This window comes from Eumetopias jubatus, unplaced genomic scaffold (assembly GCF_037043125.1).
Source record: "Eumetopias jubatus isolate StellerSeaLion01/CBP00866 unplaced genomic scaffold, mEumJub1_p1.0 scaffold_11, whole genome shotgun sequence".
Lineage (NCBI taxonomy): Eukaryota > Metazoa > Chordata > Mammalia > Carnivora > Otariidae > Eumetopias > Eumetopias jubatus.
Window position 1 is genome coordinate 112,274,639 of NW_028274817.1, and position 19,896 is coordinate 112,294,534.

A 19,896-nucleotide genomic window follows, 5' to 3' on the forward strand; every position below is an offset into this window, starting at 1 on the left:
TCAAAATATCCTACAATCTTTGAGCTCTTGCTGCAGCTCTACAGGTTCCATATTTTCCTTATTCCCCTCCAAGTCTAGCTGAATCACAGTTAAGTTTAGAATTATGAAATAAAAACTAAACAAAAAAAAGACTTCTTAAAAATCCGTCAGCAGGAAACTTAAAAAAAACCTGAATCACTATATTGTCCACCTGAAACTAAGATAACACTGTATGTTAACTGGAATTAAAATAAAACCTTAAAAATATATTTATGTCAGAAAAAAGGGAAAAATAAAGTCACAGACTGGAGAAGATAATCTGCTCCCCAGATAAAGGATTAGTATCAAGGAGAGTTTTAAAGTTCCTAGAAATCAATAATAAAGTAGCTATTAGAAAAATGAGCAAAGGGCGCCTGGGTGGCTCAGATGGTTAAGCGTCTGCCTTCGGCTCAGGTCATGGTCCCAGGGTCCTGGGATCGAGCCCCGCATCGGGCTCCCTGCTCCTTGGGAGCCTGCTTCTCCCTCTGCTTCTCTCTCTCTCTCTCCCTCTGTCTCTCATGAATAAATAAATAAAATCTTTAAAAAAAAAAAAGAAAAATGAGCAAAAGAACAACATTTTCTTAAAACAGACTGGCCAACAAACAAAAAGATGTTCCATCTCATCTGTAATAAATATAAATTGAGATTTCACAACTATCTATATTGTACATATATACTTTATAAAATTGAAATGTGGCTAAGCAGAGCTCGTGTTTCAAGCAGAAGTTTCACAACATTCAATAACAATCTTCAGTAAAATCTAAGTACATTTTTAGGTAAAATTTCCAACAAAGGCATTTAATTCCAGAAATTAGAAGCCCAAGGAAGAAAATGAGAGTTCCAGAAAAAAACCAAGAATAGATAACCAAATGATACTCAGGAAGCAACAAAAAGACTCATCCTCAACCGCCAGAGATTGGACATTTCTTAAAACCACTATCCTGGGATTATCAGTGGATTTTCACGCAAGATAATGGGGCAGAAGCTCTATATACATCAGGTTGTACACATTCAGAGCATTCATCAAGATTTTGTTATTTTGGGGCACCTGGGTGTCTAGTTGGTTGAGCAGCTGCCTTTGGCTCAGGTCACGATCCCGGGGTTCTGGGATAGAGCCCCACATTGGGCTCCTTGCTCAGTGGGGAGCCTGCTTCTCCCTCTGCCTGCCACTCCCCCTGCTTGCACTCTTACTCTTGCTCTCTCAAAAAAAAAGATTCTGTTCTTTTGGAACCACTCTCAATATGAAACTCTGTATCAGTTGGGATTCTATATATACATAAAACCAGTAGAAGGGGTTTATGCAAATGTGGGAGCTGGTTAAGCAGTCTCAGGAAGACGCCATACCTGGTGTTGGAGCTCGGAATCCACAGGGCAGGTAGTCAGGAGGGGAAGATGAAAAGCCGGCTCAACCCCCCCCCCCCCAGTACAAGCTGGCCTCCCACAAGAACGGACTGTAAACTGAGTTCCTTCTTACCGCCTCAGGCGTTAGTGATGAGGTCACCTGCAGAAGCCAGGCCCCTTCGCCAACGGAACTAAACACACACACACCTGGCCCAGGAATCAAAGAAGCTGACGGAGGATCCGACGGAGGATCCAGGTGGAACTTAGAGCAATTTCGGGCCACTTGACCTCAACAAAGTGACTCAGCAGCTCAGCAACAGTGTGTGCAAGCTACGCTTCGGCCACTACCTCCCTTTGCCTTCCCAGTCACTCATGAATCTCCCTGGCCACCCACATTAACCAGAAACATACAAGAACAGGAATTCTGAGAAATGCAGTTCAGCCTAGCCAAATTGACATCACATTCTTTAATGGTTGTGTCTCTTCAGACCCTCCTTTTGTTCTTGAGTCAGTCTTAGTAAATTACATTTTTCTCTAAGAAACAGTCCATTCGCCTATTTTTAAAAAAATGGTTACTCACAGTATTCTTGTGAACTATTTTTAGCAATTTCTGGTAGAGCTACAGTTATATTCCTTTTCACTCATTAATATGGTTATCTTATGTTGTTTCTAATTTAACTGCATTATGATCAGAGAATGTAGTATCTTTGTTTTTGGTTGCTTGGTATTTGAGATATGTGTTGTAGTCTAATACATGGTCAACTCTTAACAAATGTTCCATGTGTGCTTGAAAACAATGTGTATTCTCTAAAATTGTACACACACATACACAATTGCAATTAGGTGGATTAACTGGGTTGTCCAAAAGTCTATACACTATTTTTTTATATACATGGTCAATTCCTGACATAGGTATATTAAAAATCTCCCTCTACCAATTTTTCCTAGTAGTTATGTCAATTTTTGCATTATAAAATTTAAAGCTCTGTTATTAGATGCATATACGTTTATAATTCTATCCTCTTGGTGAATCGTTCCTCTTAGCATTCAGTAATGACCCCTTTTATCCCTAATGATATTTTTTGCCTCAAAGTCTATATCCTGTCTGACGTTAGTATTGCTACAGTTTTAATTATGCTTTTTTTTCTTGCCCACTAGGGGTTTCTATTACTTTCTTGCCAGCTCAGCTATGCATTTAAAAACGATATTTGTTATATTTTATCCATTATTCCTGGTGTGTGTACCAGGTAGGGTTGTGGTTATCTAACCTGGCATACTGATAGATCTTAAGGTTCTCAAAATTAGAAAAAAAATGAAACACATACTCGCCTTTAAAGAGAAACCTATTATGTTTGATATGCAATAGGAATAGCAGAATAAATTGCACAGTGTATGCATAACCCAGGCCCCATCTCACCAATGAAGGTGTCAAACCATATTAACTCTAGGGTTCAATCTGAATTGTGTTCACTTTGTATCTCCAACAGACAGGGAAAAATAGGCTCTTTCAAACAATACTCTCCCACCAAGAATCTGATATGGTCCCCATCCCTCAAGTATGGTTCCCCCACGATTGAGAATCACTGGTTTATGGTCTCCAAAGAAGATTCAGTTTAAAGATGGACATATTTTATTCCATTAATAGTTTGGTATTCCTCCTCCCATCCCTCAGTCACTCACACATGTTGTACTTTTCTCTGGTGCTCTGTGGGTTCCTTTCAACATGTTTCCAAACTGCTCTGGTCTCCTGGTCCAAGAGGCCAACACTAGGCTCAAACCCAGTTTCTACCTGGCAATGTGTGAGTCCTAACACTGGAGCCAAATACTATCAGCTGACATTGAATCTAGTTTTACCAATTACCACTTCATGGGGACTTCAGAAACCCACATTATACATCTGCTCATGGTATGAATGGGGGTCTACTTTTCTCTACTACTGATTATGAATTACAAGGGTTCTGGAAAGATGGCATCAGTGATTTCGGCCCAAGAGTTTACAGGAGGGAAAGCCCTAGTTCTTGTTAAGGAGGGTTGCCATCTGATTTGTTCAACTTATCCAATTTATGCACTACATAGAAAGCCTTTAGAAACTCATTAAAGTCAATGCTTCCATCTTTGTTTAAGTCCATTCTTTCAGCGAGCTCATCAACTTGAAAATCATCAATATGAATGTTGTAGTGACTATTGAAGAGTTTCCACATGGCACGAAATTCTTCCATGGAAATCAGGCCTAAAGGAATATAGAAGAATGTATGAGTGTTGGTTTTAAGACCCACCTAATGGAGGGGTGGGGAAGTTATACTGATTGAATAGTCCTAATGAGAAGCTCACTCACATGCCCTGACCATCGAGACACTGAAGGAAATAGAAAAGTCAGACTGTTAATATAAGACATAATATGTCACATTCAAGTACCAAGTGATCCTGAGATTATTCCAAACCTGGAATGAGTCTATACCGAAGGGATGAGGGTAGATTGTAGACTGTGGGACTCTATGTGGTATAGAAATTGTAAGATCTCAAATCTAAGGGAAAGGGACATCAAAGCAGAGGGAGAAGATACCCTGGCCCTTAATAAAAGGATTGTAAACAATGGCTCTGCCATGTTTTATAGGCAATGATTTACTTTCATATTTTGATTACTGACCTTTTGGTATTCAATGATCTCTGCAGTTGGGGATTACCCAACGAATTTTTTTTAGAGTTTGAAAACAAGTAATTGTGCCTCAAAGCCAAGCAGAAATGAATTTTCATGGCCCTGAGTCCCAAAAGCAGAATCAGAAGTCCAGGAATGCTTTTTATTGCTTGGAGTAACCACTATGTTTAAATGGCCAGGAAATTATCTTTTCATCTGTGTGGTGACTTATAAAAGGAGCTATTCTTGTCTAATAGATACAGAGGCCTATAGGAACTGTAAGGTCTTGAATACAGTTTTTGGACAAACTAAAATAATAATAATATTAAACATGAGTTTATCCCCGCCCCACTCCCCCCGCCCCCGAGTTAAATCAAGTTTGGGCGAAGAACGCAACAGATGAAAACAGAGTTCTGCTTTCCGAGAAACAGATCACCCTTTGCTTTCTACTGCTACTGAACTAGTCAACGCTCATTTACCTGAGTGATCAGAGTCAATGACATTGAAGATGATTTGCAGGTCAGAGCGGTATCTGTACAGAGTTTCAATTAGAGTAGATTGAACCTAAAATGAAGATGTTCTAAATGTTAAAACACATATACTTAATAACACAGGACAATTTTAGTAAATGTAACAAACACAGAACGTTATCACCAGTTCAAAGGATGTGATTCAGATAGAAATTTGAGAAGGCAGGCCTTCCTTGGAGGACCAACCCCTTTAATCGAAGACAAGACCACACTCTTGTATGTGGAAGCAAGTGCAGCCTGTGTGTGTCAGGGGACAGGGCCCACGCCAATCAGGAAGTGATGAACAACAGCCAACATTTACTGAGAACACCCAAGTGTAGGCTCTGCGCTGAGAGTTTTCCATGGGTCATTTCATTGTGTCCTCAATAAGAGCCCCAAAGAACAGAATTATTATTATGTCCATTTTACAGATTAGAAAACAGAGAGGTAAAGTAAGTTTCCCAGGGTTCACATAGCTGGTAAATGGGATGTGATTCTCAGCAGCCTGAAGCCAAGGCCTATGGATTTGGTCATCATGGTAAACTGCCTCTTGGGTGAAGCCAAAAGCCTCCTTCATGTGGATATTTTACTCTCTCACCTGCACTTTAGTTTTCTTCTCCCTGCTCTTACCTTCTCATCTCCCCTGCAAACAATCACCCCATTCTTAGTTCCCATGAGCTCCCTTTCAGCTCAGGGTTATAACTAATTGCCAAAGGGTTGTTGACTAATAAGGATAGGGAGTGGTGTCTAATAATTTTCCTTGCGGTATTCCCATTTTAATAAGAGATTCTAAAGTTTACAAGTCTTTAAGGCATAAAATGTCATGTCAGCAAGTTTATTCCCCCACAGTTTAATAGGGACTCTGTTGAGTATTTTAAGGGGGGAGTTGAATGAAAGAATAGATGTCATATCTGTCCTTCTGCTGGACAGCATGTCAGAGAAGAATCACATATTTGACATGGATTTGCTTGCAGAAGCTTTTCCTTCTTTTTCCATGTTGCCTATTCTCACAAGGCACAAATTTCCTGAACAGATCACAATGTACCTGGAAGAGCCCCCTTAGGCCTTTCCCAAGACCACCACACCCATCCATTAGGTGATTCTCCCCAACTTTTGTTTTGTTTTGTTTTGTTTTAAGATTTTATTTATTCGTCAGAGAGAGAGACAGCACAAGAGCAGGGTGAGGAGCAGAGGGAGAAAAAGACTCCCGCTGAGCAGGGAGCCCGATGCAGGGCTCGATCCCAGGACCCTGAGCCACCCAGGGGCCCCGTCCCCAACTTTTCAAAGGACTGAGTTCCTTTTATAGGTCGTCTGAAGGGTGTTTTGCTCCAGCCAGGGTTTTTTTTTGTTTGTTTTTTATTTTTTATTTTTTTAAAGAGAGAGAGCACATGTGTGAGGGGTGGGGAGGGGCAGAGGGAGAGAGAGAATCCCAAGCAGACTCCGCACTGAACTTGGAGCCCAATGTGGGGCTCAATCCCAGGATCCATGAGATCATGACCTGAGCTGAAACCAAGAGTCTGATGCTTAACTAAGCCACCCAGGTGCCCCATCGCTCCAGCCAGGTTTTAGCTGGGGCTCCATTTCACTTGCCTCTTTCACAGGTTTCTGAATGTGGATATCCTGGAAGCTGGACATGTAGTTAATATTTCCATTTTTGTCTGTGGTTACCAGATGAGAACTCAGGGATCTCCACGGTAAGTTCAGCCCCAAAATGTTCTCCATGGAAAAAGCCCACTGGCTCATAGAAAGTTTTCCTAACAACAACAACAAAGCCCATATCATTGGTTGATAATTTGGTAAAGAAATGCAACCTACTTGGCAGAGCCAGGGAGCAGCCTGGGGTTTTGAGGCCTGGGTGCCTCCTGCTCTCCTTTGTGACTTGTCCCAACAGGTACCACAGCTCTGGTATATAATATAGTAATTCCACACTTCTTTACATCACCCAGTGCTCATCACGACCAGTGCCCTCCTTAATCCCCATCACCTGTTTCCCCCATCCCCCCAGCCCCTCCCCTCTGGTAACCAGCAGTTTGTTCTCTAGAGTTAAGAGTCTGTTTCTTGATTTGTCTCTCTCTCTCTCTCTCTTATTTTATCCTTTTGTTTTGTTTCTTAAATTTCACATGAGTGAAATCATATGGTATTTGTCTTTCTCTGACTTATTTCACTCAGCATAATACTCTCTAGCTCCACCCATGCCGTTGCAAATGGCAAGATTTCATTATTTTTTTATGGCTGAGTAATATTCCATTGTGTATATATACCACTATTCTTTATCCATTCATCAATCGATGGACATTCGCATTGCTTCCGTATCTTGGCTGTTGTAAATAATGCTTCTATAAACATAGGGGTGGATGTATCCCTTTGAATTAGTGTTCTTGTATTCTTTGGGTAAATACCCAGTAGTGTGATTGCTGGTTTAAAAGGTATTTCTATTTTTAACTTTTTGAGGACCCTCCATACTGTTTTCCACAGTGGCTGCAGCAGTTTGCATTCCCACCAACAGTGCGCGAGGGTTCCTTTTTCTCCACATCCTCACCAACACCTGTCGCTTCCTGACTTGTTAATTTTAGCCGTTCTGACTGGTGTGAGGTGGTATCTCGTTGAGGTTTTGATTTGCATTTTCCTGATGGTAAATGACGATGAGCATCTTTTCATGTGTCTGTTGGTCATAATTCTTTTTTTAAAATTAAAGTTCAACACATACAGAAAAGTTCACAAAACAAAGACAGAGCTCCATGAGTTTTCACAAAGGGAGTTCCTATTAGCCACCACCAAGGACAAGAAATAGAACATTGCCAAATACCATATGATTTCATTCATGTGAAATTTAAGAAACAAAACAAATGAGCAAAGAGGAAAAAAAAGAGAGAGGCAAACCAAGAAATAGACTCTTTTTTTTTTTAAAGATTTTATTTATTTATTTATTTGAGAGAGAGAGAATGAGAGATAGAGAGCACGAGAGGGAAGAGGGTCAGAGGGAGAAGCAGACTCCCTGCCGAGCAGGGAGCCCGATGTGGGACTCGATCCCGGGACTCCAGGATCATGACCTGAGCCGAAGGCAGTCGCTTAACCAACTGAGCCACCCAGGCGCCCCAAGAAATAGACTCTTAACTGTAGAGAACACACTGATGGTTACCAGAGGGGAGATGGGTGGGGGGATGGGGTTAAACAGGTGATGAGCACCGGGTGATGTGTAAAAGTGCTGAATCACTATATTGTACACCTGAAACTAATATTACACTGTATGTTAACTGGAACTTAAATAAAAACTCAAAGTTAAAAAAAAAAAAGAAATAGAACATTGCCAATATTCAAAAGGCCCCCTTGTGGCCTCTCACAATTACTACCATCTCCCACTTTATTAAGGAGAGCTGCTATCTTGATTTCCAACACTGTAATTAACCTTTTGTCTTTTTTGATCTATATGCAAATGGAATCATGAAGTATATATTCTGGGGGGAGTCTGACTTCTTTTGGTAACACTAAGTTCGTGAGAGTCAGCCATGTTGTTCCACTCAGTTTTAGCATCTTCATTGTCATTGGTGTATAGTATTCCATGGTGTGAATACACACAATTTATATATCCATTCTACTGTTGGGGGACATTAGGGTTACCCCCAGTTTGGGGCTATTACAAACAGTGTTGCTAAGAACGTTTCTGTACATGCCCTTTTGGTGCATTGAACCTATAGCTCAATTTGAAGAGAATTTATATCTTGCCAACTTCAGCCCTTGCACACAGTAATATCTACCCATTTACTTCAGTCCTTTTTAATTTCTCTTAATAATATTTTAGAAATCTCATACATCAATCATTAGGTTCCTTCCTCAGTCCTTGCTTATCTGCTGTGAATGGTATCTTTTAAGATTTTCATTATCTAAAAGTTAAGTCCTAGCTATGTCAGTTATCAGTTTATTCTTACTCAGCTCCAAATCTACCCTTCTTTGTCCTGTTTTGTGATACTGGAACCGAACCCTGTAAATATTTCTCTTTTGGCAGCTGGTATAATGTCAGTAGAGGGTACAGGAAGAATGCTCTAAGACTTGGCAGAAGAAATACTTCTGGTATGCTTTCCTTCTTGCTTTTACAGCACGGCATGGTTGCCAGAGGTGTGTGGGAAATGCATTGGCACCCACTATCTAGTCAATTTCACTGACACCACAGAGGATAGCTTCCTTGCCAGGAGTGTGTGGGAGACTCAGTGGTACACAGCCCAAAGAGGGTTTTGCTGGCTACCCCAGTGGGTAGCTCCATCCTCTTCAGTCCTGGTCCAGCAGCTATAGACCAGCTTTGACATGAGACACCTCAGTGAACTTCCACCCCATCTAGTGGGCCATAGTCACTCCCTCTTCAATGAGATCTGAATCTTAGCCTTGGTGGCAGTAGGGGACCCTTCCAAGTTTGTTCCTTCCTTGGGTACACTTTCTCAGCCATAGAGATAGTAGCTGCTCTCTATAATTTCTATTCCTATATTCTTTAGAGTTCTCTTTTAGCCATTTTAGTAATTAATCACCTTTTACTAGTTAATAATTCTTTATATTAAATTTTCCGGTTCAAATTATTGCTGTGGTTTCTGGCCCAACAGACTCTAACCAATATACTAATATATGGAAATGCAATCAATTTCTGTGCATTGACCTTGTGTTCTACAACTTGTTAAATTCACTTATTAATTCTAAGAGTTTTTCTGGGTCTTTATTTAGGTTTTCTGTATACTCAATTATGTTGTCTACACATAGTAACATTTTATTTCTTCCTTTCTAATTCTTATCATCTTATTTAACTTGCCTTATTGCAGTAGCTAGCATCCCTAGTACAATTTTCAACAATCTTGAGAGTAGATATCTGTATTCGTTTCCTACTGCTGCTGTAACAAATTACCACAGACTTAGTGGCTTAAAATAACACAAATTTATTCTCTTAAAGTTCTGGAGATTAGAAGCCCAAAATCTGTTTGCTGGGCCAAGTCAAAGTGTCAGCAGGGCTGGTTCCTTTGGGAAACTCTCATGGGAGGATCCATTTTCTTCCCCTTTTCAGCTTCTAAAGGCTGCCTATATTCCTTGACTTGAGGCCCCTTCCTCCGTTTTCAGGGGGTATCATTGCAATATTTGCTTCCACCAGCACATCACCTTCTCCTCTGACTCTGACTCTGACTCCTCCTACATCCCTCTTATAAAGACCATTGTAATTATATCAATTCCACCTAGATAACGCAAGATTGTCTCCCTAGGTCAAGAACGTCATTTTAATCACATCTTCAAAATCCCTTTAGCATATAAGGTGACATTCAAAGATTCTAGGGATTAGGATGTAGACATATTGGGGGATGGGAATTATTCAGCATCTTTCTTTCATTCCCAATCTTAGAAGAAAGGGTTTCAACATTACTCTGTCAAGGGTGCTTTTTTCTATAGGCTTCGTTAGATACCCTTTATGAGACTAAGGAAATTTGCTTCTATTTTTAGTTTTCTAAGTGTTTTCTAAAGCCACGATACCAAGGTAAAATACATCCAACAAGTTTTTCTTATTTGGAGAGAATCATGACTTCTTTAATTTTGTTAAAGCAGTGAATTACACTGATTGATTTCTGAATGTTAAAACAACCTAGAATTCCTAACATTTCTAGAATAAACCAAACTTGGTTGTGATATATTAACCTTTTGCTAATATTTCATTTAGGATTTTTTTCATCTAAATTTATGAGTGAGATTAGCCATTAATTTTCCTTTTCCATAAAGTTTTTTTAGGTTTTGGTATCAAGGTTATGCTGACCTCCTAAAATAATCTTGGAAATATTCCTTCTATTTACATTCTCTGGAAGAGTTTGTGTAATACTGGTTTTATTCTTAATTATTATATATATTATAATATAATTATATTATAATGGCTAATGAAGCTATCTGAACTAAGCTTTCTTTGGGGCAAGTTTCAAAATTTCAGATCCATTTTCTTCAACAGTTATAGGATTGTTTAGATTTTCTATTTCTTTTTGTGTCAGTTTTGGTAAGAGAGAGAGAGAGTGTGTGTGTGTGTGTGTGTACATATTTTAGGAATTTGCCCATTTAATCTAAAGTGTTAATTATTAGCATAAGAATTTCTATAATACATCTTATGAGCTTTTTAATATCTGTAAAATCTGTAGTAACATCTTTCCTTTCAATTCTGGCATTGGTTATTTCTCTGTCTCCTTACCAATGTTTTATCAACTTTACCAGTTTCTTAAAGAATCTTTATTTTTTTACTTTGTTGATCATAGTTTCATCTTTTACTTTTTTTATCTTTTATTTGTTTAAAGATTTTATTTATTTATTTGACAGAGAAAGACAGCAAGAGAGGGAACACAAGCAGGGGGAGTGGGAGAGGGAGAAGCAGGCTTCCCGCTGAGCAGGGAGCCTGATGTGGGGCTCAATCCCAGGACCCGGACCTGAGCCGAAGGCAGATGCTTAATGACTGAGCCACCCAGGTGACCCCATAGTTTCATCTTTTAAAAATATTAAAATGTATGCATGTTCAGTGCTTCTCTAACTTGCATCTTGTAAGTTTCAATATGTTGCATTTTTATTTTCATTCAGTTGCAGAATTCTAATTTCCACTGTTGTTTCTCCTTTGATCTAAGGGTTATTTAGAAGTGTATTTCTCATTTCTAAGCCCCAGGGAATTTTCTGGCTACCTTCTGTCAACTCACTATGACAGAAAATTTATTCTGTGTGTTTCCTACAAAAAATTTGTTGAGATTTGCTTTCTGTACCAGTTTATAATCAATTTTTGTAAGTGTCCCATTTGTGCTTGACTAAAATGTATATTCTGCAATGTTGGGTACAGGGTTCTATATACATCTTTTAGGGAAAGTCTGCTAATCTTTTTGTCAGTTAATTCTTTTAGTTAAAGGAGTATTACAATCTCCCAATATGATGGTAGATTTTTCTACTTTTATTTGTTCTGTTAATTTTTTTTTACATATTTTTGAGGCTATATTAAGAAGTACATACACACTTGGAATGGATTCAATTGGCAAACCGAATATTTTATCATTATAAAGTGTCCCTTTTTATTTCTAGTAATGTATATTTCCTTGAAGTCTACCTTGTCTAATATTAATAGAGCTGTTACAACTTTGGTTTTGTTAGTGTTTTCATGTTATATCTTTTTCTAAATTTTATTTTCAACGGTTTGTATATATGATTCTACTGTCTACTGGCTTCTATTGCAACTATTGAGAAGTCTGATAACAGTCCAGTTGTTTTCTCTTTGTAGCAACGTGTATTTCTCTCTGCTTTTAAGATATTTTTATTTGCTGTTGGTGCTCTGTAGTTTCTCCACAAGTGTGTACAGGTGTGGATTTAATTTTTTTATCCTGTTTGAGAAACACTGTGCCTCTCTACCTGTGAATGTGAGTTGCTCATCAGTTCTGGAAAAGTCTCAGCCATAATCATGTCAAATATATCCTCTCTTACAGTCTCTCCTCCTGGGACTCTGAGTTGATGTATGTTAGACTTTATTTTACTATCCATAACTCTTAATCTTTCTAATTCTTTCTTAAGCAATGTCTAATCTTCTGTTTAACCCATCCACTATGTTTTTTTAAACAAGTATATTTTTATAGCTATTTGGTTCATCAAGTCATTTTCAAATGCATGTCTGCAATTCCATCTTTTATTTCTTTAAACATTTCTTAGTTATATTTGTATTTGATAATTCTAATATCTGATGTCTTTAGGGAACTAAATCTGTAGTTTGTTGTTTCTGTTGACTCTTACTCATGGTAGCTTGTCTCCTTGTGTGTTTCATGATCTTTGGTTATGAGCTCATGGTTGATCTTAATCTCTGGATATATTAGTGGCCAAAATTAGGGATGCATCCCTTGAGCATGGATTTGCATTTGTTTGCCAAGACTCAGGGGGCACTACAAATATAGGCCTACCATAGCCACTTTGAGGGCCCAGGCTTAATGCAGAAGTCTCAGATCTAGCTTATCCATCTTTTTATTATCCCAAGGTTTAGTCTTAGGATTGAGTGTTACACCAAAATTAGCATTTGCCCTCAGGACAATCTACCATTTTGTGCTTGCTTGTTGTTCCATGCCCCCACATGTGGTTTCAAAAAACCTTTCATGAAGAAATAGAATGTTTCCTAGATATTTATCTTACTGTGAGGCTGGGAGATGCATTAAAATTCTGTATCCTCTAGAATCTAACTGTTTAAGAGGAGGGCCTTACAGAGTATCTAGTCTGAGATACTACCAGAATAGAAGGGTTGTTGTTGTTTTAAGTTGAAAGAAACTTACTGCAACGGAGAAATATGGCTTTTTTCAAGTACATAATGGATTACATTTTATTTTTATCTCTGTCTTTCCTTGCTAGTAAAAATAGAAAACTGAAATCTTAAGGGTGCAAAAAAAAAAAAAAGAAGAAAAAGAAAAAGAAAACTGATTTGTATGTAAGCTGGTATGTTAAGAAATAGTAAGCATTACATAATTTTATTACCTGATTTACTGCGGTCTTGAAGTTGGAAAGCACGAATGAGGTCAGTTTTTCGTGAAATCATTCTCTCTTTCAATATCCTGATGGCACTACTTTCAATAGCATTCACCCTACAGTAAAAAAACAATTATTAGGTGAAAGACACATAAATCATCCCATTGTGTCTTGTTTTAATGTGTTATATTACCACTTACCAGATTTTACTTCAAATGAATTGCCTAACTTCACACATACCCTGTTATTAGGTGGTCAGTGCTTGTGTATGTACACATGTGTGTGACTGTATTGTGAAATTTTAAAAGGATTACCACTGGTGTTTTCTTTTTGATTTCAAAGATTTACATGACCAATTGATGTCTGAGCATATCTGAGATAATTTTATAAAAAACAAGAAAAATAAAGAGGGACTTGCTATAGCAGACATTAAAATTTACTGTGAAGTTGCGAAAACCAAACAATAGGTATTGACACAAGAGAAGACAGATCCATGAGCAGAACATAATAGAAATTGCATAAACTTAGTGAACTATATATGGGAACAATACATATGACAAAGAAAGTATTACAATTCAGTAGAAAAGGCTATTTTTTTAAACATGGAGCTAGCTAGCATAGTTATCTGTCTAGATGCTAAACCACCTCGACCATTTACAAAAATAAATTCTAAATAAAGGAGGAAGAGAGAAATAAAGTAGCTATAAGTCATATACCCCCTCCCCCAAAAAGCAAAATGGCAGAGGTGGCAGACCCAACTGTATGTTTTCTACAGGAGATACACTTTAGTTTCAAAGATATAACGAGCTTGAAAGAACAACAACAACAAAAAAAGATGTATTATGGGGCGCCTGGGTGGCTCAGTTGGTTGGGCAACTACCTTCGGCTCAGGTCATGATCCTGGAGTCCCAGGATCGAGTCCTGCATCGGGCTCCCTGCTCAGCAGGGAGTCTGCTTCTCCCTCTGACCCTCCCCCCTCTCATGTGCTCTCTTGCTCTCACTCTCTCTAATAAATAAAATCTTTAAAAAAAAAAGATGTATTATGCAAACAGCAACCATAAGAGAGTTAGAGTGGCTATACTAATAGTAGACAGAATAGACTTGAAGACAAAATATATTACTAGAGATAAAGAAGGACATTTTATAATGGTAAAAGAGTCAGACAAGAAGACAAAACAATTGTAAACATATATGAACCTAACAACAGAGCCCAAAACTATATGAAGCAAAAACAGAATTGAAGGGAGAAATAGGCAATTTAACAATAATAGTTGGGGACTTCAATATTCTACTTTCAATAATGGATAGAACAATGAGGCAGAAAAAAAGGATATAAAAGACTTGAACTGCACTATAAACCAACTAAATTTAATAGATATGTATAAAACACTCTACCCAACAACAGCAGAATATACATTTTTCTAAAGCACATATGGAACATTCTCCACAATAGATCTTATGCTAGGCCACAATATAAGTCTCAATAGATTTAACATGATTAAAATAATACAAAGTATCTTTTCTGACTACAAAAGGAATAAATTAGAGATTAATAACAGAAAGAAATTTGGGGAAATCATAAATACAAGGAAATTAAACAACACAATCCTAAATAACCAATGGGTCAAAGAAGAAATCACAAGAGAAATTAGAAAATACTTTAAGATAAATGAAGATTAAAACACAATATGTCAAATCATATGAGACACAACCAAAACAGTACTTAGAGGAAAATTTACAGCTACGAATGCCTATATTAAAAAAGATCTCAAATTGATAACATAATCTCTGCCTTCAAAAACTAGAAAAAAAAAAGAGTAAACCAAAAGAAAGCAGGATGGAAAGAATAAAGAATAGAGGAAAACTATAGGCATAAATGTTTTATAGTACTTCACAGGTATTTTTACATATTGAAGGTTTGTGGTAACCCTGCATTGAGCAAGTCTATCAGCGCCATTTTTCAAATAGCATTTGCTGACTCCGTGTCTGTGTGTCACATTTTGGTAATTCTTGCAATACTTCAAACTTTTCCATTATTATTTTATTTGTTATGGTGACCTATGATCAGTGATCTTTAATGTTAGTATTGTAATTGTTTGGGGGTGCCACAAACTATGCCCATATAAGAGAACCAACTTAATTGATAAATATTCTATCTGTTCTGACTGTTCTACTGACCAGTCATTCCCCCATCTCTCTCCCTCTCCTTGAGCCTCCCTATTCTCTGAGACACAACAATATTGAAAGTAGACCAACTAATAACCCTACAATGGCCTCTAAGTGTTCCAAGTGAAAGGGAGTCATAGGTCTCTCACTTTATATTTTTTAAGTTTATTTATTTATTTTTAGTAATCTCTACACCCAATGTGGGGCTCAAACTCACAACCCCGAGATCAAGAGTCACATGCTCTTCTGACTGAGGCAGCCAGGTGCCCCTCTCACTTTAAATCAAAAGCTAGAAATGATTACGCTTAGTGAAGAAGGCATGTTGAAAGCCAAGAGAGGCTGAAAACTAAGCCTCTTGTGCCACAAAGTTAGCCAAGTTGTTAATGCAAAGAAAAAATTTTGAAGGAAATTAAAAGTGCTATTCCAATAAACCCAAATGATAAGAAAGTGAAACAGCCTTATTGCTGATATGGAGAAAGTCTAAGTGGTCTGGTTAGAAGATCAAACCAGCCATAATATTCTCTTAGGCCAAAGCCTACTCCAGAGCAAAGTCCTAACTCTCTTCAATTCTATGAAGGCTGAGAGAGGAGAAGAAGGCAGATGAAAGGTGTGAAACTAGCAAAGGTCGGTTCATGAGGTTTAAGGAAAGAAGCCATCTCCATAATATTAAAGTTGAAGGTGAAGCAGCAAGTGCTGATGTAGAAGCTGGAGCAAGTGATCCAGAAAATCTGGCTAAAATAATTAATGAAGGTGGCTCCACTAAACAACAGATTTTCAATGCAGGTGAAAGAGCCTTCTGTTGGAAGAAGATGCCATCTAGGACTTCCATAGCTAGAGAGGAGAAGTCAACGCCTGGCTTCAAAGCTTCCAAGGACAGGCCAACTCTCTTGTTAGGGGCTAATGCAGCTGGTGACTTTAAGTTGAAGGCAATGTTTTGTGTGTGTTTTAAGATTTTATTTATTTATTTATTTATTTGAGAGAGAGAGAGAGAGAGAGAGAGAGCGCGCGCGCGAGAGCACAAGCAGGGGCAGAGGCAGAGGGAAAGGGAGAAGCAGACCCCACTGAGCAGGGAGCCTGACATGGAGCTCGACCCCAGAACCCTGGGATCATGACCTCAGCCAAAGGCAGACACTTAACCGACTGAGCCACCCAGGCACCCTGAAGGCAATGTTTATTTATCATTCTGAAAATCTTAGGGCCTTTAAGAATTATGCTAAAATCCGCTCAGCCTCTGCTCTATAAATGGAACAACAAAGCCTAAATGACAGCACACTTGTTTACAACATGGTTTACTGAATATTTTAAGCCCGTTGCTGAGGCCTACTGCTCAGAAAGAAAGATTCCTTTTAACATGACTGCTCACGGACAATGCACCTGGTCACCTGAGAGCTCTGATGAGATGGACAGTGAGATTCATGGTTTGTGACTGCTGAAACAACTTTCATTCTGCAGCCCATGGACCAAGGAGGAATTTAGATTTTCAAATCTTATTATTTAAGAAATACATTTTATGCTTTTCTGTCTGGGCTGCTGACATGCCATCCAGACTGAGGAAGACCCGGAAACTTCGGGGCCACATGAGCCCACGGCCACGGCCGCACCAGCAAGCACTGGAAGCACCCAGGAGGCCGGGGTAATGCTAGTGGCATGCATCACCACAGGATCAACTTCGACAAATATCACCCAGGTTACTTTGAAAAAGTTGGTATGAGACATTGCCACTTAAAGAAGAACCAGAGCTTCTGCCCAACTGTCAACCTTGATAAACTGTGGACCTTAGTCAGTGAGCAGACATGGGTAAATGCTGGCAAAAACAAGACGGGGGCTGCTCCTATCATTGATGTGGTGTGATCGGGCTACTACAAAGTTTTGGGAAAGGGAAAACTCCCAAAACAGCCTGTCATCGTGAAGGCCAAATTCTTCAGTAGAAGAGCAGAGGAGAAGATTAAGGGCGTTGGGAGTGCCTGCGTTCTAGTAGCTTGAAGCCACGTTGAGGGGGGGAGGTTCATTAAATGCTAACAAGTGCTTTTCTCTTCTGCAAAAAAAAAAAAGAAAAAGAAAAAGAAACACATTTTATAAGGCTATAGCTGCCATAGATAGTGATTCCCCTGACTGATCTGGGCAAAGTAATTTGAAAACCTTCTGAAAAGGATTCACCATTCTAGATGCCATTAAGAACGTTCATGATTCATTGGAAGAGGTCAAATATCAACATTAACAGGAGTTTGGAAGAAGTTGATTCCAAACCTCATGGATGACTTTGAGGGGCTCAAGACTTCAGTGAAGGCAGTCACTGCAGATGTGGTGGAAACAACAAGAGAACTAGAATTAGAAGTAGAGTCTGAAGATGTGACTGAATTGCTGCCATCTCAGGATAAAATTTTAATGGATGACGAGTTGCTTCTTATGGATGAGCAAAGAAAGTGGTTTCTTGAGATGAATCTACTCCTGGTGAAGATGCTGTGAAGATTATTGAAATGACAACAAAGGATTTAAAATAGTATATACATTTAGCTGATAAAGCAGCAGCAGGGTTTTGAGAGGACTGACTCCAATTCTGAAAGAAGTTACTGTGGGCAAAATGCTGTCAAACAGCATCACATGCTACAGAGAAATTGTTCATGAAAGGAACAGCCAATCAATTTAGCAAATTTCATTGTTGTCTTATTTTAAGGAATTGTCACAGCTGCCCCAGCATTCACCAACCATCACCCTGATCAGTCAACAGCCATCAGGATTGAGGCAAGACCCTCCACCAGGAAGATTATGACTGGCCGAAAGTTCAGATGATGACTACTATTTTTTTAACAATAGAGTATTTTAAAATTAAAGTATATACATTGTTTTTTAGAAATGCTATTGCACACTTAATAGACTACAGTATAATGTAAACATAACTTTTATATGCACTAGGAAACTGAAAAATTCTCCTGACTTGTTTTATTGTAAGATTTGCTTTATTATGGTGGTCTGAAACCGAACCTTCAACCAACAACCTTCACACCTCTGAGGTGTGCCTGTAAATGAAATAAAAAACAGAAAAACAATAGAGAAAATCAACGAAGGAAAAAATTGGTTCTTTGAAAAGATCAATAAAATTGACAGAATTTTAGCTAGACTGGCCAAGAAAAAAAGAAGAAAGTACTCAAATTTCTAAAATCAAGAATTAAAGAGGGGTCATCACAACTGACCTCACAGAAATAAAAGATTATAAAGGAATACTATAAGCAACTGTACACCAACAAATTAGATAATCCAGATGAAATGGACAAATTCCTATAAAGATACAAACTACCAAAATTGACTAAGAATAAATAGAAAACCTGAACATACTTAGAACAGATAAAAAGATTGAATAGGTAATCAAAAAACTTCTCATGAAGAAAAGCGCAGGATGAGATGGCTTCCCTGGTGAAGTCTACCAAACATTTAAAGAAGAATTAATATTAATACCAGTCATTCACAAACTCTTCCAAAAAATAGAAGAGGTGGGCATACTACCCATCTTATTATATGAAGCCAGTATTTTATCCTGAAACCAAAACCAAAGATCACAAGAAAATTACACATCACTACAATATCTCTTATAAATATAGATGGAAGGGCATCTGGCTGGCTCAGTCAGTACAGCATATGACTCTTGATTTCAGGGTTGTGAGTTCAAGTCCCATGTTGGGCATAGAGATTACTTGAAAAAACTTTTTTTTTTAATTTGAAAAAAAATGAATATAGGTGGAAAATCCTCAACAAAATACCAGCAAACTGCATCCAGCAATATATAAAAAGGATTATATACCATGAACAAGTGGAATTTATCCCAGGAATGCAAGGTTTGTTTAGTATCTGAAATAAACAAATGTAACACACCATATTAACAAAAAGAAAAGAACAAAAATCACATGATCTTCTCAGTAGATACAGAAAAGGCATTTGACAAACTCTAACACTCTTTCATGATAAAAACACTCAACAAATTCAGCATAGAAGGGAACTTCCTCACTCTGATGAGAGGCATCTACATAAAACACATGGCTGATATACTTAATGGTGAAAGACTGAATGTGTCCCTCTTAAGAACAGGAACAAAACAAGGATATCTGCTCTCACCACTTCTAGTCAACATTAGTCTAGAGGGTCTAGCCAGGACAATTAAACAAGAAAAAGAAGTACAAGGCATCCAGATTGGAAAAGAAGTAAAACTATTTTCACTCAGAAATAATATGATCTTGTATATAAATAATCCCAAGGAACCTACTAAAAACTATTAGAACTAATAAACAAGTTAATCAAGATTGCACAATATACAAAAATCAATTGTATTTTTATACGCTTGAAATGAACAATCCAAAAATGTAAATTAAGAAAGCAATTCTACTTACTATAACACCAAAAAGAATAAAATACTCAGAAATGAATTTAACAAAATAAATTCAAGATTTTTACACTGAGAAACCAAAACTTTGTTCAAGGAAATTAAAGATCTAAATAAATAGAACACTATTCCATGTTCATGGACTCAAAGACCCAATATTGCTAAAATGGCAATAACCAGGGGCACCTGGGTGGCTCCGTTGGTTAAGCATCTGACTCTTGGTTTTCAGCTCAGGTCTTGATCTCAGGGTCATGATCTCAGGGTTGAGAGACTGAGCCCCATGTTTGGCTCTGTGCTCAGTGGGGAGTCTGTTTTAAGATTCTCTCTCTCCCTCTCCCCCTCCCCCAAATAAATAAATAAATAAATAAAGTCTTTTA

General features: G+C 38.1%; 1 protein-coding gene and 1 pseudogene across 1 annotated transcript in view; one reads left to right on the plus strand and one right to left on the minus strand.

Moving 5' to 3' along the window:
* Positions 1-2,915: 2,915 nt before the first annotated feature.
* The window catches only part of PPEF1 (protein phosphatase with EF-hand domain 1), a 97,454-nt gene continuing 80,473 nt past the window's right edge, over positions 2,916-19,896 (minus strand). The window contains exons 13-16 of the mRNA XM_028122615.2: positions 12,991-13,097; positions 6,094-6,257; positions 4,474-4,558; positions 2,916-3,589 (exon numbers count right to left, since the gene is read on the minus strand). Of these exons, the coding sequence (XP_027978416.1) occupies positions 3,381-3,589; positions 4,474-4,558; positions 6,094-6,257; positions 12,991-13,097 (565 nt within the window). The 3' untranslated portion in view covers positions 2,916-3,380. The remainder of the gene's footprint in view (positions 3,590-4,473; positions 4,559-6,093; positions 6,258-12,990; positions 13,098-19,896) is intronic.
* LOC148163135 (large ribosomal subunit protein uL15 pseudogene) lies at positions 16,683-17,130 on the plus strand (annotated as a pseudogene).